The sequence below is a fragment of the Elaeis guineensis genome, chromosome 1 (assembly GCF_000442705.2).
Source record: "Elaeis guineensis isolate ETL-2024a chromosome 1, EG11, whole genome shotgun sequence".
Classification (NCBI taxonomy): domain Eukaryota; kingdom Viridiplantae; phylum Streptophyta; class Magnoliopsida; order Arecales; family Arecaceae; genus Elaeis; species Elaeis guineensis.
The window spans coordinates 144,029,783-144,051,558 of record NC_025993.2 but is presented as its reverse complement, the minus strand read 5'-3'; the positions used below and the strand labels follow the sequence as shown (position 1 = coordinate 144,051,558).

The 21,776-nt window shown below is 40.7% G+C and overlaps 1 protein-coding gene across 1 annotated transcript; it reads left to right on the top strand.

The window, feature by feature from the left end:
• Nucleotides 1-2,727: 2,727 nt before the first annotated feature.
• On the top strand, nucleotides 2,728-7,176 carry LOC105038997 (aspartyl protease family protein At5g10770). Its single transcript, XM_010914954.3, is given in 4 exon segments — nucleotides 2,728-2,887; nucleotides 5,721-6,506; nucleotides 6,509-6,703; nucleotides 6,706-7,176. Coding segments are annotated over 4 exon segments (1,356 nt in total). The 5' UTR covers nucleotides 2,728-2,790; the 3' UTR covers nucleotides 6,984-7,176.
• Nucleotides 7,177-21,776: the final 14,600 nt, after the last annotated feature.

Below are 21,776 nucleotides of genomic sequence, written 5' to 3'. Positions count from 1 at the left end.
AGGCAGTGAATGTCGACGTGGGACTATAGTCCTTCACTCCGCCTTAACAATAGCTCCCCCAGTTAGAGGGGCACTGTCTATTGGGAAAGATTGCATGGGTCACCAGTGTTTGAGGACATCGGCCTACTGCACTCATATGGACGTGCGCACCCACCGTGTAGGCACTATCGATTCCTATTCCAGCAAGAAGTATTATCCGCTCTGGGTTGTGGACCGCACGGCTTTGCCCCTTTGGGCCCCAGGCTTAAGTCTAAAAGACGCCTCTTGAGGAAAGGGCGGTTTGTAAACCAACATAAGTCAAAAGTTCTCTGACTCATATTGATTCGCAGACCACTCTTTCCTCAAGAGGTGCTTTTTGGGCTTAAGCTTGGGGCCCAAAGGGGCAAAACCGTGAGGTCTATGGGCCAGTGCGGACAATACTTTTTGTAGGAATGGGAATCGATAGCGCCTACATGGTGGGTGTGCACATCTGTATGAGTGCAGTAGGCTGATGTTCTCAAACATTGGGAGGACGGGTGCTGATGTCGAGCTCATCGGTAGGATCTCGGTTGTTTGTTTAGAGCTGATTCAAATGGCGATCAAACTCCTTCAGCTCGAGGTCGTATTCATCTAACTGCCACTGAGATTCATCAAAATGCTTGGAATATCTTAGGATAAAATCTTTTCCAGAAGAAGATTTTGATGGAGATTGCGGCTCTTCCTCTTGTGTGAAACTCGTCGAGGGGAAGGAGGTTGGTGATCATCGAAAGCGGTACGTAGAGTGCATCGAGAGTCAGCTTGTGGCAACCGCCAGATAGGTTAAGAAGCCGTCCGATGGGAGTGTCGAGACGAGTGGTGGGACAAAGAATGGGGCCAGGGACTTTGCCTGGAGGGCGCATCCCACGGCGCCAAATCCTTTGGTTCGCCATTGCTGCTGCTTCGCAGTTTGCTGGAGACTGTGGCAGCCTCTATCAATGCTTTGACTTGTTGCACCAAGGTGGCAAGTTGTTGCTGGTCTGCTGTTTCCTTCGGTTGCGAGGCACTCGGCTCCCCAAAGGTTGTCGGAAGTGCATCACGCCACGATGAGTGTCGAGCGGAATTAAGGAAAGTATTTTGCACTCTCATCTTAGCCATTATAACTCCTGAAAGGATGTTTTTCCCCTCCTTCCTGGCATGCCAAACTGTTACGGTTCATCTTCGGTGGGATAGTCAGATCGTCATGCCTGAGTGCCGAATGGTAGGGAGCTGGTGGAGAAGGATCGCTCGAGAGAGGGCACAGTCGAGAAGATGGAGAACGAGAGCAAGGGCTCACGGTGCGTTGAACGGAGGCAGGGTCAACTCAGGTCGGACAGAAAGGTCGGTCGACGGTGTCCGGTGGCAGTCAAAAAATCTACAAGAAAAGCCTTCGCCGAAGAGTATGGCCGTCATGCAGTCTTATCGAGTCATGTCAAGTCGCATCATCATAAGGTCATATGCTAAGTGGTCTGCCGTGCGTCGTGATAGGATATCACAAAGTAATTAATTATGCCACATGCGCGCGATAAGGCCCACCGCCACAACCACTATTGTGCCGGATAAAAGACATACCCGTTGATAGGACTATTTAAAGATGCCTCCATGTGACTCCGTATGATTGGACGTTATCGGAATGCTCTCTCATTCTTTCGTCCTTCATCCTGCTCCCTCTATAAATAGAGATAAGAAAAGACCCCCAGAAGGTATGCACATTCAAGTGCTCAGAGCTCGAAATCCTGCCTCACTCGTTCTTTCACTTGTTGAGCTAAAAACTGACTTGTGCGTCGGAGGATCTTCACCGGAGCCATCTCTGGTGAAGGCTTTTCTTGCAGGTCTTCCAACTCCCACTGGACGTTGTCGGCTGACCTTTCCTTCTGGTCCGAGTTGATCCTACCTCCATTCAACGCATCGTGAGCCCTCGCTCTTATTTTCGGTCCTCTCGACTATACCTTCTCTTTGATGAGCGGTCTTTCTCCACCAGCTCCCTACTATTTGACACTCAAGCATGATAATTTCGACCGTACCCTCTCTCCGACTATCCCACCGAAGACAAGCCGTAATACCCAGTTCCCTCTGATCAAACATGCCTTTGGTTCAAACCCATTCTCCAATCTGTTCTCCGTCTCTAAAGAAAAATATGTGCAACAATTTTTTACGTTGAAATTTACACATAGTTCTAAATTGAACTCAAGGACTATCAGTGAATGTGCCCACCATATTTGTGGTAGAGCCCAAGAGCGCTAAGCCATAGGACCTTCTTCTTTTTGTCTTTTTAATTCACTTTTGTCGGTTATGATGTATATTTAAGCTCCACGCAATACCAACTTCGTGTGGTTGCAGTCTCCAATCATGTCAATAATCCCCTGGATTCAAATAGCATTATTGGTGTGGACCATTGTATAATGGTATATATGTACAGAGTAGGTATATGGTTGCATTTATTATTTTTTATTTAATTCGACAGCGTTTAGTAGATGATCCATTGATAACTTTTCTACTGAAACCTTTAGTTTTGGAGGTGGGGCTTTGGGGGAATTAACTTGTGAGCTTTTCTAAAGTTTCTTTTCGTTTCTTGAGGTTTTTCTGACTACTTACATAAAAAGCTATGACAAGTGTGTCACCATCCTGATAAAAATTTCCCAGTATATTGTGAGGGGTTTCACCCACCATTTCTCTTGAAGAGATGACAGCTACTTCTGAGGTACCCAATCAAAAGGGTACCCTGCACTCTTGTAATCTCTCTATAAAGAGCACACCATACCTTGGCAGTAGAGCACCTCCTAAGTCCTTGTGGAGATGGGACTGCTCTTCTGTCTTGTTCTCTCTCTTCTCCTCTTAAGAACATCTCCTCTTAGAGATGTTCCCCACAGCTCATGCTCTACAAAACTTGAAGGTAATCTTCTCCACCTCATGCTTTTGATTTATTGATGTTTGCTGAATTAGTGATGTCTCTTTTTTATAAGATACCAAAACAAGGGTTGAATTTTCGGGCAAGTACCACTCTCATCCTCTGTCTATTTTCTTAATTTGTCTTTGACTTCTCTAAAGTTAATTTGTTCACTTGGTTATAAAAGTATGGGAAGTTTAAGCTAGTTTAACCGAGATTTAATAGTTTTCTTTCTTCTAATATTTGGAATCTCTTCATGCTTATCTCTGTCTTTCGTAATATAATATATTTTAAGATATGCTGGTGTCCCATAAAGCTCAAATAAAGTGGTTTCTCAAAAAAAAAAAAAAAAAAGGAGAAGAAATTAAAGGTAAACTCTGCAGCACCTTAAAACCTCATCTGTTTGACAGCATCAAGTTCTTGGATTCAGAGGCCAAATTTTAATGAAACAATTAAGATATTTTATTAGGATTTCATTGCTGTATAGAAAGGATTTTAGGGAGTACTTACTTTTAGAGTTAAAATAAATAACATACAAAAATTAAGATGCCTTTTTTTTTATTGGGAATTTTTTTTGCTTAATTTTTGCAAGTTCTTGAGAATTTCTTTCTTCATTCAAGTGCAAACTCAGCAGAGTTAGCAATCTGGTGCTTAGTGTGGAAAACATCAAAGAAATTATCATCCTTTACGACTAAGTGACGGAGCCCACTGCCAGCCCCTACGGAGTCTTTTGTCAAGAGTCGGCAGATTTCATTTTAGAAAAAGTTGACGGTCGTAGGGCCCGCTGGTTGGGACAATATGTACTCCCAAGAGCACTGTTCCTTTAACTTGTACGACCTCAAAATAAATCAAATTACCAACACAAAGTAACCAATATCATGGATATTCAAGTACTCTATTGTATATTTATGTACAACAAAAAAAAAAAAGAGAAAAAAAAAAAACTGTATTGTGTATTTACTTATTCTTTACAAAAATAGGATAGGGGTGCCCCAAAAGTTTTTGCATATATTTTCAAATGTTTGCAAATTATAACTAATTTCAGTGGTGTCACACCAACGAGAAAGAAAGTCATGGGAACTCCTAAAGCAAGTAGAATATGAATAGATAAAAATCGAAATCATTGTATAGGGAGAAATCGAAAAGTTGGACTTTTGTTTAGGGATTTATACAGTTTCTCTTATATTTGTCTTTGATTTTGCTTCTTTTCACCTATTCTCTTATGTTTGCTAGCTAAATTATTTTCTTAATAGTTCACTTTTGATAAATATAGTGGAAATTTGGTATCTTATTCGGTCGGATCTAAAAACTCTTCCAGTTAAACAAACAATATAAATTATTTTTCTTGCTCGTAGTCATCTTTCGAAGATTGTAAATTATAAATGGTAAAGTTAAATTTTAAATGTTCGATGTCGAGATCAAATAGGCTTACTAGGTATGAACAAAGTCTTGGATGAAATGTAAATATTGTCATCCATGAACAAATATGTTTCATCCCGTTATGTCCCCTCTTATTACTTGAGCTACTTATAGGGTAGGAATCCTTTGGCTATTAATTAGGCAGGACCGGGCCTACCAATTTGAAATGCTTAAATTGTGCCAAAGCTAGAGGCCTAACAAGGACAAATTAAGTTAAAATTTTTCCGGGTCCCCACAACTAGCCATTTGGAAGTCACAAATAAAATCCTAAAGCCTGTGGTGGAATTCTTATTAGTGCAAGAATATGATATAACAGCGTGCAACTTGACAAATATTTGAACAGAACACCTTATCCCGCCGCCGTGGTGGCTAACGCTAGGGTAAACAAAGGTTTTTTTCTTTTTTTTTTAATCTAAACTGTGTAGACAATTGTTGGGATCTGCCATTTATATCCATTTAAATTGGATCCTATACTGATAAGCCATGTAAAGTATCTGATGAGCCAAAATCCAGCCAAAAATATAAAAGAACCTCGCATAAAAAGTTGAGAATAGACACTGCATAGCAAATACCTTTTAGAAAAAGTTGCTAATAGAGGATTCAATTAGATCATCTATGTAGGCATGCTCTTCTCAGTTCTAGACGCCTTATGGATGTCACTCTCACAGGCAATGTTACTGGATATCTTTTTTTTTTTTCTTCCTCTCTTTATTACTATTTAATTGAGATGCATTAGTGGTCCCTAACTTTAAACTGGTTATATTGTAGGTGATTGTTACGGTTGTTTTTTTTTTTCTATTAAAAAATATTAAGAAGATCACTCTCCATATCAATTATTAGTTTAATTACTGATCCTGTGTCGATGTAGCCCAAGATGATACCATGTATCCTTGTATACTATATAATCTCTGATTATTATTACCGTCGTATCGGATTTGATAAACTGGGTAATGATATAGTGGTTGGTGAATAGCAATATTATTGCCCATTTTGTTTCTGCTGATGTTTTATTGAGAAGTTGATGCAATTTAGCATGGTAACACCATGCTATTATTGGATTGAAGTGTCATAGCATTTTGTTTTCTTTTCTTTTCCAAAATAAGCCTACCAAAAAGCAAAAAAACAGAGAGAGCTTATCACATGATTCTTGCCCAATCTTCATCAAACCCATTGACATGAACTTAGTGTTTGTTTCACGAACACACTCATTAACCATGCAAATTATTGCGTCCAACTCCATCAGATTCCATTCATAATTCATATCATGCATAAATATAGTTGGCGGCAACCACCAATTAAATTGGTGGGTGCATGCATTCACCTCCAAACCAACTTGCCAGCACCAATACCATATTCACACATCTCTACGTGCCAACTTGACACCAGCTAACAACAAACTCACCACCTCATGTCTTCACAGAGGACCACCACCACTTCAACAGCTCCGGCCTCCACCTCACCCTCCACCACCCCCGGAGCCCCTGCTCGCCGGCCTCCCTCCACCACCTCCCCTTCTCCACCGTCCTCTCCCATGACGACTCCCGCGCCCAATTCCTCGCCGCCCGGCTGACCAAAACCGGCGCCCCCCGCCCGAAATCCGCCCTCATCGACCCCGATTCCGCCACCATCCCCCTCAGCTCCGGCATGTCCGTCGGCGTCGGCAACTACATCACCCGCATCGGCCTCGGCACCCCCTCCACCTCCTATGTCATGGTGGTCGACACCGGCTCCTCCCTCACCTGGCTCCAGTGCTCGCCTTGCCGGGTCTCCTGCCACGAACAAGTCGGCTCCGTCTTCAAGCCCTCCTCCTCCGCCACCTACCGCTCCGTCTCCTGCTCCGAACCCGAATGCGACGGCCTCCAGTCCGCCACCCTCAACCCCTCCGCCTGCACCACCTCCAATGTATGCATCTACCAGGCCAGCTACGGCGACAGCTCCTTCTCCGTCGGTTACCTCGCCAAGGACACCCTCGCCCTCGGCGACGCCGGTAGAATCCTCCCCAACCTTGTCTTCGGCTGCGGCCAGGATAACGAGGGCCTCTTCGGCAAGTCCGCCGGCCTCATCGGACTCGCACGTAACAGACTATCCCTCCTATCCCAGCTCGCCCCCAAACTCGGCAATGCGTTCTCCTACTGCCTGCCGACTACGGCGTCCACCGGATACGTGACCATCGGGTCGTACCCCTCGGCTCAGTACGTGTACACTCCCTGGTCTCGAGCTCGCTGGACGGCTCGCTCTACTTCGTTAGGCTCACCGGCATTACGGTCCGAGGGAAGGGGCTTGCGGTTGCACAGTCGGCTTACACCAGCATGCCGACGATCGTGGACTCCGGCACGGTGATTACTAGGCTGCCATCGGATGTGTACTCGGCGTTGAGCAAGGCGGTGGTGGCGGCGCTCAGGGGCATGCCCGGGCGCCGGCGTACTCGATATTGGACACGTGCTACAGGGGGAGCGCGAAGGGACTGGGGGTGCCGGAGGTGGATATGGTGTTCCAAGGAGGGGCGGCGTTGAGGCTACCGGCGAGGAATGTGATGATCGACGTGGACAGCAGCACGACGTGCCTGGCGTTTGCACCGACCGACAGAGTGGTGATCATCGGGAACAGGCAGCAGCAGACGTTCCGGGTGGCGTACGATGTGGCGAGGTCCAGGATTGGGTTCGCCGCCGGTGGGTGTGGGTGAGGTCGTGGCTCACTATGGTGGTGGTAATTGTAATAATAAGAAATAATGGATGTATGTGCTACTCTTACTGAATAGAATAGGGGAATTTGATAAAGCGCCAAAGAAGGGGATACAGTATCACCGGGATATGGTATCCCGTGGAAGGTGATCATGACAGGACTATGGCAAGCCAACGGGCTGACCTTTATATCAAGTTATTGGGGCTTTTTTTTTTTTTTTCTTGATAAATCAGTCAGATTGAACCAAACTAGTATAAATATATTCCTGAAAATCAAAAAATAAAATATTCAAAAAAAAAAAAAGTGAAGACTAATGTAGAATCCCATAATATAATTCCAATATGGTCGGCTATATAAGTAACCATCTAATTAGTCCGCTATTAATTCTTTTATAGATATATTTGATTCCGAAGGCAAGCAAAGTATTCATCATTCATCAAAATCATATAAAAGGGGACGAGATACGATATCCAAGTATCTTAAATTTGAAAGTCATCTCGTAACAATCAATGAATCTCCTACAAACAAATATGAGAGGCCCTCAATGTTTGTATGGCATAAATCAGCCCCCCAAGTAGCACGTAACTTCATTAGAATTATAGCATCGAAATTGTAACACCGCCTGCAGCTAAAAAGGGACGACTATTAGTACTCCTTATTACAAAGCTGCTTTGCTAAAAGTATCTCTTTTCCTTATATTTGCCATCTAAATTGATCTTAAGGAAGTAGGAGATAGTGCTCCAAAGGTGTGTGAGAATCAAGATCCCTCCCATGTACAAAATGATGTATGGCAAACATGCATGAATTATTGTTTATTTTTTTCTTGCTTGATTCTATGGTGGAGCAAAATAAAATTATCTATGATCTTTGTTACTTTGGTTTAGGCTGATGAGTTGGACGATGAGTTGAAAGCTAAAAATGGCAATTCAGAGATTTAGTAATTGGTCGGAGACCTCAAAGCAGTTGATTGGATCTTCACTCCAACATTCGAATCAGTCCTAAAATACTAGAAGTTGAGGAAGTCCACTTGTCTGGATTTTTTAGTGGGGATCCTCCTATTCTGAATTAAATCACCTTGGATAGCAGCAAAGATTATGAATGAAAATAGGCAAAAAGAGAGAGTAAGTAGGAGAAGCCAGAGTCTGTGGAGAGTATAGTGGCCAGGAAGATAACGAACTCTATAAGTCTAGAAGAGATTAGTCCCATAAGAACTATAATCAATCTGAAATTGTGAGAGATTTTGCTTGGGATCTTCTCTAAGCTTATGAGTTGGACCAAGTAATTAACCGAGGCTCTGTGGAACTTCTCTAAACCAAAAAGGACTTGGTGCATGTTTGGAAATGCATTTGTAATTGTCAAACATGATTTGAATTTAATAGATATTTTTTATTCTTTTATGAAAATAAAGGAGAGACCACACCCTATATTTTATTGAGATAAAAAATGTATAAAAAGGATGATGAAAAAAATTAAAATAAAAATTTATATTTAAATAATTTAAAAATTATTGATATTCATGCTGTTTGATCATTTTGCCATTCAAAGTAGTTTTTATTTTTGTTAACCAAACTTATAATAAATTATTTGTATAGCTTCAGAACAACTTTAAATATAGACAGCCAAACAAAAAATTATTTTATCTGAAAGCAATTTTGATATCAAAACATAATTTTTACTAAAAATTATTTTTGGATCAAAAGCTATAATATTCCCAAACAGATCCTTAGAATGGTTTGATTTGAGCTTAGTTCGACTCAGAATAACTTATCCGAAGAATCCCGAGGAAATATTTGTATAGATGAGGATGAATCTGTCTAGATTGGCATCTTAATTAGGACATATGAGGGAGGCTGTTGAACTAACCACTTGCATGTTCAGATGATATGATTTGATGAGATGTGAATTTCACAATCATGAAAATTATTTATGGGCTACCTGTAGCAGCATAAGGGGAGGTTTGGGTATCTCCATGGATCCATAGAATGGCAACGCCATGAAAATTGATTGGCCAAAGTGAAATGCTGCATGACTACTCCATCTCAAGCTTCCATTAGTTGGTAATAACATGTCGGACGGGCCAAATCCGAGATGTATTAAATTTTTTTTTTGGTCATATCCAATATCTCTAGCCTTCTTCTACGGGAATTTGAATGCGGCATTTTTTAACCCTTCAATGCATCCAGCACATCAGATTCTCTCCAATCATTAGTTAAAAAGGAAAAGGCAAAAAAAAAAAAAAATCCTATGCTTTATATTTTAGCATATTAATTTTTAATTTTTCATATTTTTAAATAAAATGGTTGGAAATATCTATTCCATATTAAAAAGAAAAACTTCACGGGATCAAACAGTCCGAACATAAGAAGGAACTACAAATATCGTGCAGAATACAGTAACCTAGATGAGTAAACATGGCAGAAAAACCCCACGTCACATAAATATTTAGTTTTCATAGATATTCTATTAAAATTATAGGACTGTTGGCACCCTACGTGACCTACAATTTCTCTGATTTCTTTAGCTCTCACCCATGGATATGAGGCGTATGAGCATCCAAATAAGCCTTTTAATTTGCAGATGACTCTCCCTTAACTGAGGGAGTCGTGTGATGTTGGCCTGATAGGAGGCTCTGAATATTTCTCATTTCAAGTATTTAATGCTGTTTGGAATATGGAAATATCCTTGTCAAACTGGCATTCAAATTTCCTGTTACTTTTTTTTTTTTTTTTGGTAACACAATTTCCTGTTGCTTTGATTAGACTAAGAGCGCTAATAAATACGCAACTCAACTGCCATCTCCCTGCAGTCATTACTCTATAATATCAGCAACGCAGAAATGGATGGATGTGCCGTTTATTTCTTGTTCTCGATTTTTTTTTTCAAAAGAAACCATCTCCATGAAAAAGATTGGAACCTCAGGGGCGCTTGAGCAATTAAAAAGTATCACATCCTACACCCACCGAGTCCAGGCGGCGTTAATACTTTGTTGGTCTTCCCAGAATGGACCGGAATTAGTAGTTAGGTCGAGTTTTATCTGCTTGGTCCATACCTAACCAAACCACATTTATGATTAGGTCTAGATCGGGTCTCGAAATGCATGCATCAGATGCAATTGGACCGCATCAAATCCCATGGTGGATAACACGCCAAGCTATCTCTTGTATTTCATCAATTCCCATTGTTGCTATCCATCGTGCATATGTTCAGGATTTATTTTGGTTTCCTTCATCTAGTCCATGCAATAATTTCTCCTTGATTGGAGACCACGAACCAAAATGAAGTTCTAGAATTCGTCTTATTGTCAATTCATCTGGTTTGCCATTAATTCCACCAAACCCACGTGCACCCATTGATGTGGAATCAAAGTCCCAATCAATTTCATAAGATCAATCTTATTCCATTCCCATTTGCAACCTCTATTTATCAAGCCTCCTTTAGTTAGAAAACAATTAAAAAAAATTGCTAGAAATCATCCATCATATCACCCGAAGCCCGCGATTAATTAAGTGATATCTACCGAATTTATCAATTTCTTGTATACCACACTAATCCCTAGATGCCATTTAAATAAGTGAATCGAGCGATAAACAAATAAGTGATTGGAAGCAATATTCATGATAGGAGGAGCATCTTTGAGATAAAATAGAGAGGATGGGTTCTAATTTACCTGAAGGAGCTCAAATAGCAGTATGACGTTATAAAACAGAATAAACCAAAACAAGAAGATTTGGTCCACTTGCTCTAATTTATTCCACAATCAAGTGCAGCCTCTATGGCCTACATAGAAAGGTTCCTCGTGTGTAAGCTTTAAAGATGTTATTGCACAAGATTTGAAGACGTCATAAAAGCCATAGCAAAAGTCTATAAAGCAGGTGATGCACGAAACCATTTTTAATGCCAGTGGCTGAAGGGGGTGGCCACCACAACCAGCCTTTATGAGGAGCGCTGAGATCAACCCGTTTTGAAGGAAAAATGAGAGCGACACCCAGCGTTCCTCCAAAGCAATTGGTACCACGTCTTCATCGGCTCTTGTCGAGATTCCCATGCACCCAAAAGGAGGCCACGCTGGGGCAGGAGAGCCCATAACAGCACTAATGTGGCCTTTAGAGCTCGGTAAGATATAAATTCCACGGGTCCTGGAGATCATTAACGGTGATGCTTAAGTTGATGGAGACTATGATGAGGTAGTAGACTTATGGTTGGAGCGGAAGTTTTGGATCAAAGGTTATAAACACCTTTTGGTTTCTATTAAACCAGGGGCCATTTGCATACTGAGCTCACTGAGTCCAAGTCACAGGTAGAAAACAAGAGGCAGCATGGTCTTAGATTGGATCAGCCTAATCGAGTTTGGATTGAGCCCAGGCCCAGGCTTAGGTCTAGATTTTGTAAAAATTTTCAGACCTAGGCCCGATGAAGCCCAAAAAAATCTTGGGCTGGGCTTGGTTGAGGTGTAGCCTAGCCTAGAGCAACTTATTTCTTGCCTTGTGGGCAACATTGGTGATGCTATTAGGCCCAAGCACCAAACAATCCCCATAGCGGATCTTGACGATGACAATGACACCACCACTGCCTTCGACGCCGATCTTGACACCTTCAGCGATCTTGGAGGAGGGTGGTCTCGATTTGCTTCAATTTTTCTCTATTGGCCTTTCTACTATCTCTACAGATGGATTTGGCCCCATTAGCAGTGACATCACTAAATCACCCTCCTTGAAGATTGAGAACTTGTCAAACATCATGACGGAGGCAATGGAGGAGAAGCCACTTCTCTGTAGCCTAAGCCTTCTTCCTAACCAATACTAGCAAGCCCAAGTACTATAGAACTCGATTTTCATCCTCCATTCCACTAATTTGACACCTCGCTTCCAAATAGACCATTCATTCTTTAAGTCTCTTCAGGCCTCATCATTGATCATGCAATCAAAAATAAACATAGAAACACAAAGGCACTGGATGGTCCACTCATTCTTGAGTGTCTCCAATAAGTCAAACCTACTATGAAAAAATACTTCCCCACTACTTCGAAAACTCTCGAAATTCCTCATCAATGGCATTAGATACTTAGAATATGCACAATGTATACATTCACAAAGCAAAAAGATAAATTGGATTCAAAGTGGGCCAAAATTCTCCCAAATTTCATCCAAGGCATTAAAGTGGGGAATACCCAATGATGATGGAAAAGACGAAAAGCTGCTTGAAAATCCCGATTTCAACATCAAACTAATTGGAGGAGAGCAACTGAGTATGATATATATTATCTACTTCATGGAGTCCATGGTAGGGGCCAATATGCCCTTCTCAATAATAGTGATGTCGAGAGCTCTATTTGATAAAGCATGTTGGTTAGGATCGAGAACTTACATTACTTGGATTGTTAACAAAGACAATCATTAATGATAAGATAATCAAAAATAGTGGGGGGATGGGTGGTGTCAGATGCAAAGGAGGATGAGAAAAGTATATGGGATTCTGTCTCATGAAGATAGAGAGAAGAGAGAAGGTTAGGGGGTTGATGGGATGAGGACTAGATAGGTGTTGGAGAGGTTACGAAAGTGAGAGCCTAACAGAGCTCTTATGTAGGCGATGATCGACAAAGGAGAGGAGGGAAGAAAGAAAGAGAGAGAGAAGCAGTAAGATTGAACTCTTGCTTTCTTTTTTATGTTTGTTTTGATGGATGTGTATCCACCACCAACAAATATTATTAGAGGGGCAGTAAAAGAAGGCATCAACATCGTAGAGGAAACAATGCTAGTAGTGGAGGAGGAAGATGAGAAAGAGGGAGAGGAAGTCTTTTTTTTTTTTTGAGAAAAAAATAAAGGAGCTTCCTTCATTGATATATATTAAGTAAGGAGCTTAAAAAGCTTCCTTCATTGATGTATATTAAGTAAGGAAGTAAGGAACTTCCCTCATTGATATATATTAAGGAGCTTAAGGAGCTTTCTTCGTTGATATATATAAATGAAGTAAGGAGCTTCCCTCATTGATATATATTAAGGAAGTAAGGAGCTTCCCTCATTGATATATATTAAGTAAATAAGGATGTATATAAATGTAGATAGTAAGGAGGGATCAGCATCAGAAAGCGGGGGTACAAGTGGTCGAACAAAACTTCCTAGAGATCCAAAAACATGTGGCCTCTACTTACATAGAAAAAAGTTGGTTCGGAAGAGGTGTATTGAAACTTATAAGGATTGCATGCGGGTGTCTACTCACATGAAATTCATCATGCCACAAGGTCCAGCTTTTGGATAGTCTTAAAAAATCATTGTAACTGCTCGTCGCTTACTGAAGTGAGAGAAAAAAAATTGCAGTGTCCCTCAGTACTAGTAACAACCTATCAAGTTACGAACTTAAACTGACAGCAGGCGGCTTACAGACGTTCTTGATTTTGTTTGATTTATGACAGCGGCATCCAACATCAACAGTTTTAAAAGCTAGTGAGCTTGTTCTGTTAACTAAATTTTCGAGATTGTTCTTAAAGACCTAGGATGTAATCTAGTTGGGGTGAAGCAATGAACAAAACTCTTTAAACCCCTCTTTCTTTGAGTTTTTTGTCCAGTCATCCATGAGGAAGCTGATCATCCGAACGGTCTCATGGGAGCTACGAGCCTCTAAATGGAATAGTCTATTATTTCTTTCTTTCCATAAAGACCATAAAATCATCAAGATGAACACGTTGAAGACTTTGGGCATTGAAGATTTGCTATGCTTAAATCTCCACTCATGCCACACCTCGTTGATATCATGAGGGAGATCGAATATTCAATATTTGTGGAGCACCAAGTTCCAAACCTCGAATGAAAATTTACATTGAAGTATTATGTGATCCACTGATTCATTCACAGAGTAACATAAGGTGCACCTATTAGGAATGGTGAAAGCATTTTTTTCTAGTACATCTGCTGTAAGAATCTTATGATGATAGCACAGCCAATTGAAGAGCTTACATTTTTCAGGAATTGACAATCTCCAGATAATTTTTTTCAGATGGAATACCACACCGCCATGCATCAAGAAGTTATAACTGGCCGATACTCTGAATGAGTGCTTCGAAAATCAGTTACAGATTCTCTTATCCTCCTGATTTGTTAGTTGGATGGTTGATAAAGCGTGAGACAGCTGTTTTAGATTTTTTTGAGCTACTTGTGGCAAGGGGCTTTTGAAATTGGGCGATCAGTCATATTTATTAATGAAGCATGCAACTATACAATTTTTATCTAAAGAGAGTGAAGATAGGTGGGGAAGTAAGTTTTAAGATTAATATCAAAGATCCAACAGTCAGTCCAAAATAAAGTATAATGCCTGTTCTCAACCAATGCAGAGGTGAAAGCTAATATACTATTACTGAGATCCAATATGCTTCTCCAGAAAGTTGACACTTTCTATCTGAGATATGGGGATGTGATTAAGGTAAAATCTTTTGAGTAATAGCAGTAACTGACTGGCTCTTTTCAGAGACCTAGATTATCCAAGTTTAGCCTGTCCCACCATTTGAAGAGTACAGCAAGATTGAATATTTTGAGATTAATAAGTCCTAAACCTCCCAAAGTTTTGGGTTGATAAACTTGGGACCAGCTTGCCAAGATTTTTAAGGTCGGTGGTGAAGGATTATAGTCAGCACGAAGGTATTGAATATCATGATACTTTTTCATCTATAGCCATGTTGAAATCTATCCGCACATTGCTTGCTGTTGCAGCTTACTATGATTATGAAATTTGATAAATGGATGTAAAAATTATTTTTCTGAATGGATATCTTAAGAAAGATATTTATATAGAGCAGTCTCTAAATTTCACGTCCGATGATAGTGATCACCGAGTCTATAAGCTGTAAAAGTCCATCTATGGGCTAAAGCAGATTTCTTGGAGCTGGAATCTTCATTTCGATGATGCGATCAAATCATTTGATTTTATCAAAAATAAATAAGAACCTTATTTTATAAAAAGATCAGTGGGAGCACACTTGTCTTCCTCGTATTGTACATCGATGACATCATTCTTATTGGGAATGATATTTCTATGCTAATTTCGGTCAAGGCTTGGTTGTCTAAGAAATTCTTCATGAAAAATCTAGAAAAAGTATCTTATATCCTTAGGATAAAAGTCTATAGAGATAGATCTAAAAAAATGCTTAGCCTATCATAAAAGCTATATATGGAAAAGGTGCTGAAGCAGTTCAGTATGAAAAACTCCAAAAGAAGTTTGCTACCCCTAAGATATGGTATTCGACTCTCCAAGATGATGTGTCCTAATACTTCTGAGAAGATTGAGCGTATGAGTAGGATCCCTTATACTTCGATGATTGGGAGCCTCATATACGTCATGCTATGTACTCGACCTAATTTGTTCTTACTGTGAGTGTCACGAGTAGGTATCAGTCGAATCCAGACGAGGAGCACTAGATAGCTATTAAGAACATCCTTAAGTACTTACGAAGGACTAAGAATTTGTTCTTGATCTTTGGAGGAGCACCTGAATTACGGATTGAGGGTTATACAGATTCGGACTTCATGTCAGATTCTGATGATAGAAAGTCTCTATCGAGGTATATGTTCGTATTTAATGATGGTACGTCAGCTAAAAGTATTCTAAGTAGAGCATCATCGTAGATTCGACCACAGAGGTTGAGTATGTCGTCACTTTGGATGTTGTAAAAGAAGGCTTCTAATTCAAAAAATTTATCGTGAAACTTGGTGTAATGACATCGGATGCTATACTATTGTACTACGATAACAATGAAGTCATAGCACTTGCTAAGGAGCTTCGGTTTCATCAAAAATCAAAGTACATTGAACGGCAGTTCCATATCATACACGACTACCTTAAGAAGCAAAATATTGAAGTGAGAAGAGTAGACTTTACAGATAACATGGCAAACCCACCAACGAAGTAGTTGAGCCAGCTCAAAATGAAAGCCCACCTTAAGAAGATGGAGCTTAGATTAATGGCTAATTGGTATAGTTCAAGTAAGAGATTGTTAGATATATGTCCTAAAAGTCAATTATTGACTGACATATTTTTATTCTATGACACATATTTATACTTAAATTATTGATTTAATAAATAAAGAGTCAGTTTTTATTTTTCATTCAAGTATTATGTATCCTTGAATCATCCTTAGAATTGATGTTACAATACATATTCTCAAGTGTTAAGAATTAGAGGCATGTATGATTGATTCCTAAATTGCTCCCGATCATAGGATAGTCATGAAGATGGTGATCCATCCAGATAGATCGGTACACAGTTTATTTTTTTGGGATAGATGAGTCTCTAGTCTACAATGTAGAGACACTGAGTGAAAAATATGGGTAGTTGTTAGAGAATAATTTATACTGAGCATGACCATACGAGAGATCATATGAATTTCTATTCGATCGTCAGTGATTATCTCGATGCTATAATTGTATGACTGATCCTTTGACCTACGGGTGTCATAGTTGCTCATAGTAAGACTGCTGTAGTTTGACTACATATAAATATAAACTCAATTATAAATTTTTGTAGTGGATGTTGGCTTCAGTTGGTTGAGCTGTGTGAGCAATATGTGCATCTATATGGGATCTATCAATCTTGATAGAGAAGAGTAGTCTTATGAGATTTGAAAAATTAAGTCCATAAGTCTATGACCATAGCAGTGTGATTGATGAAAAAATTTTTTATTTAAAATCACTATTGAACTTGAGCTAATCACATCTATCATATGACGGATGATGAGGTTTGATGATTTATCCATGACCTGCCATCTAGTCGGGACTCACGATAGAAAGACTGTATCATACATTAACTACACCTAAATATTCTATTTTAATTTTACTAGGTTACTACTACATACTGCTAGATATCACTGATAGATTGTGAGAGCTCAATAAGATCATTTTGGATCAATGATCCTTATAGAGTTAGAGTAGAATTGTTCTGACCCACTGAAAGAGATTCAGTGATACCTATGATAGAGATCATGATATGTCTTACTACCAGATAGAATTAAATCTATGGAATCACATATAAAGAGAGAAGATCTGATTGATTAATAATTAGACTTATGAAGTATCAATTTATATAGATTTAGAGAAATCTTATTGGATTCATGTTAACCTTGCTAGCATCTGGGTGAATCCAATTTCTCTTATAGTTGGTTTGCTTATATGATAAGTATTAACCAATTTATACACTTGATTTGAACCTAATTGAATATGATTGAATGGCTTCCAATGGTTGGATGCTTAATTTATAGTTTAGATTAAATCAAGAAAGAGTTTCTTGATTTTACTCATTAAGAATCTTTGAAGTGAATTTATGAAACCATATGGACTGATTTGAGATTTTTTATTAGACCATATGATGGAATGCCTAGCATTGGGTGTGAGTATTGATGAGTTTTGGGTAGCATTCCATTTATTTAGTTTCAATATATTTAAGCTATGATTTCTAATATGATTAGGAGGAGGGATCCTAATTTGATTAGGACACGTTTATGTTGTCTATATAAAGGATCTTAGTCTTATTTCTCTTATCATCTCACTTCCTCCCTTCCTTGCCATCACCCATACTATGCCCATCACCTCCCCTCCTCTTTCTCTCTCTAGCCCATGCCCTCTCTCTCTAGGTGTCCCGTTGTTGGAGCTAGAAGAGAGGTAGGCGGCATCTCTCTTTGGTGTCAATTGGTTGGTGCCAAGAAGTTGTTAGATGGTTTCTTCTTCCTCTCAAGTTGTTGGGAGTTAATTACAACTACTTTTTGATTTTTGTTCTTCTTGATTAGTTGAGGGATTAAGAAAGGTTCTTGACTTCTTCAAAAATCAAAAAAGAAAGATAAAAAAGAATTCAAAGGTTGATCCCTATCCAGGCTTGGTTCAAACCTATTCAGACTTTGAGTTTAAGCGAGTTGTATCAAGAGGAGCTTATCTAGATCGATCCTATAGATATCTGTAGAGGTAGAATATTTGTGCTGCTGATTTAGAACCTACTCAACCCCAGATCCAAGGATTGAATTGGATCCAACTCCAATTACAGATTTGAAGCAAAGAAAAAGTGATTCAGGTATGTAGGATATTTGTGCTGCTGATTTAGAACCTACTCAACCCTAGATCCAAGGATTGAATTGGATCCAACTCCAGTTATAGGTTTGAAGCAAAGAAAAAATGATTCAGGTATGTGAATTGATTACAGACTTTCATTTATTCATCCTAAAATTAGTTTATATTAATTTCAGCATATGAACTAGATCCATAGGTATTTTATATAATGAATGTATGTTTAGATTAAAAATATTTAATCTAATTTTTCGCTGTGTTTTGGATTTAAAAAAATTTTAAAATCCATATGCACTAGCACATGTAGAAAATCTAACACCACCCTCCATCACTTAAGTTTTAGTCTCATCTCTCTCAAGATCACATCGCTGCTCGTGCACACCAGCATCTTGTAGACACCCACCGTCACTTCCCTATGGGACTGCAACCTCAACATCACTGAGTTCTGCACTTCCATGGGCTCGTTCCTGTTTCTCAAAATAGTCATAAAGGAAGCTACGGACTAACACACCTTTCAAGATCACTGCGAGAGTTTAATAGGTCCAAAGCTTTTGATGATTTTTGGCTAGAATCTCGGGACTTTAGTAGTCACTATGATAGCCACAGTAGATGCTTTCTTAATGACCACTCCCACCGTTGCACCCCTATTACCGGTGCAAATGCAATACCTTTAGAGAACTGCTCTCTCAATCCTTTATCGCATTGGTTCGCCGCTCTTGGTGCTAGAATTCTAGGACCCATCTCATTATAGCGGCGTGCTCACATAGCTCCAGACGATCCTACCCCTCCTTAGCCGCTTTTTGCCCGTTCTTCGCCAAAGTTGCCAAAGAATCCCACACTGGCCGGGCTTCCCTAACCTTTGCTCATGATGATATATCCCATTTAGTTCCTATTGCTCGAGGTAATCTCTTGAGATCTCCACCTACTGTTCACGCCAACACCACCTCTTCTCTCCCTCATCCATTTAAGAAGGGAGTCTGCTTCTGATGTCACGACTGTGATCACACAAATCTTCTTATAGAAATTCCATCAAATATTTTTTATGCCATCACTTCAGATGCCATCACTTCGGTCACTTTTTTCGACACTGTCGGAGCAACTCATCTTATAGAATCCCTCCTCCCCTAGTCTCCTCCCATTATCCTTCACCACTGACCAGAAATCATTCCTCCAACATAGAACACCCACTCCCTGACTATCCTCTCCCTGATGAGCCCCCTCTTGCTAACCTTATCCGCAAGGCTAAAGCCTTCATCTCAAACTCATGTAAACTGATTGAAACCCAAGACTACTGCGGCCTTTGTAAAAGCTGAGGGTCGTCTCATAAAACTTGATGATGTTGCCACAATTCTTGCAAAAAAAGCTGACACCCCTGGCTCATGGACCACCCGAAAGCTTCCTAGGGCAAACTCCTTCTTCTTTGCTTGCCCACCTTTTGTAGTTGTTCAGAACCTGGTGGCTGCAAGTCCTCTACACGACGATGGTTTTACTTTGAGGATTGACCACTGGGACCAAACATATGGAGGTTCACCACACAACCTTAAACACAAGGTGGCCATAAGTCTACTTGATCTCCCTTTTACTTGCTGGAATGTTGAAGCTATTGGCAATATCATCTCCAGCTTCAGAGTCCCATTAAATGCAAGTTGGGCTAGCACACGTTGCGAAGATCTCTTAAGTTTTGACGTCTACTTCTTATGTGAGGATCTGGATAGTCTGCCAGAAGTGATTGAAGTAACGATGGGTTGTAGGAAATTTAGTGCCTCAAATTCAAACCACAGCAGCAAAAACTCAGATGCGGAGAAGCCCAGCTTGAAGAGCATATCATGAGGAGCCCAGAGATGTGGTATAGTGGGGCCTGTAGCGTGTAGGTTCACAGGCGCATGCAGGCTTGCGAGATGTGTGGCTCAGGCTTGCACTGGCCAAGCGCGGGCATGTGGCCCAGCACGGGAGGTTGGCATGCAGCCCTGTGGGGGAGGTTGGTGCAGTCCACCATGGACCGCATGGGAAGATGCAGTCCATGCGACCTCTATGGATCACCACGGCTCATTCTCCATTTATCGCGGTCTACGGGTGATCTATGTGCTATTCGATGGTTATGGGAGCTTACAGGTGCGACCAGATGGTAGCTAGATTTTTTGAATTCGATCAGGACTTTGGATTTGACCAAGAGATGGATTTGAGGTCTTTAAAAGGCCTGATGGCTGTGGAGAAGAGAGTGCATCTCAATGCCTCTCAACGAAGGTCTAAGAGAGTCTGTGAGCGACTGAGAGCACCCACGGCATCAACAGCAGTGATTGAGAAGTAGCTTAGTGTGAGCAGTAGGCAGACCGATCGAGAGTGTCTCAGAACAGCCGTGGATGGTGGTCATGGATATAGGAGCAGAGACTATGGTATGATGTAGCGGCTTGCATCACAGGAAGCAGCTAGGGGTATTGAGACCTAGCATAGCAAGTCTGTGAGAGGGTCTCCTTGTGAAATTTTGTAAGAGCTTTTGTAAGGGTAAGTATTTCTTATTGAGAGAGATTTGTATATGAGAGTTGAGAGGGTATAATCTCCTCTTGTACTACTTATTTTCTCTCATAGTGAAGCTTGTGTGCCCCGTAGAGATAGATCTTAATCTTATCCACGTATTTGATTGTGTCCTATTTTTATCTCTTCTTTTTTTCTGCCGCAACGAATGGTACCAAATCTCCAACAATTGGTATCAAAACTAGATGGTGTCAGGGTGGTGTTGATCGATAATTAGTATCAGAGCTAGGTGGTGTACTGCAATAATTGATATCAGAGCCAGATAGTACCAGAGCACTGGATTGCAGTGGTGGTAATCAAGATTGAAGAAGATAGAGAAGACAAACACAATCAAGATGAAGATCAACTGTGAAGGTTTGATTGATGCTCTCTTATATAAGAAGAAGCCGTCTATCATGGAGGATGTCGGTGGGAGCTCAGTGCAAGATGGAGCTCTAGGTGGAGATGGATCGGGCACGAGATGGAAGACTTAGGAGGATGATGCGTGACGTCGCTAGGAGGCTATCCCGAGCAGATCTCAAGTCATGCAGGATGGAGATGAGTTCGAGCAGTCTGACTCGACTCCTATGTTTGTCCATCAATGAATAGCAGACGTATATCCCAAGACATGGAGGCGAGAAGATCTAAAAGCTCTCAAAGTCAGGTAGAGACCGAATATTGAGTCGAGATCGAGATTGTTAAAAATTTGACATCTCAAATTCAACCCCCAGCAGCGAAAATTCAGATGCAGAGAAGTTCAGCTTGAAGAGCACGTAGCTAGGAGCCCAGAGATGTGATACAATGGGGCCCACAGTATGCAGGCCCACAGGCTTGCCCGCAGGCGCACACAGGCTCATGGGATGCAAGGCCCAGGCATGCGCTGGCCCAATGTAGGCATGCGGTCCAGCATGGAAGGTTGGCGCGGTCCATCATAGATCGCATGGGAAGTCACTATTCATGTGACCTCTATGGACCGCCGTGGCTCATTCTCCATTTATCGCGGTCTATGGACGATCTATGCACGATTCGATGGTTATGGAAGCTCGCGGGCATGATCAGATGGCAGCTGAATTTTCTGAATTCGATCAGGACTCTGGATTCGATCAAGAGATGGATTTGAGATCTTTAAAAAGCTTAATAGCTGTGGAGAAGAGAGTGCATCTCAACGCCTCTCAGCGAGGGTCTGAAAGAGACCATGAGCGGCTGAGAGCACCCAAAATATCAGCAACAGCAATTGAGGAGCGGCT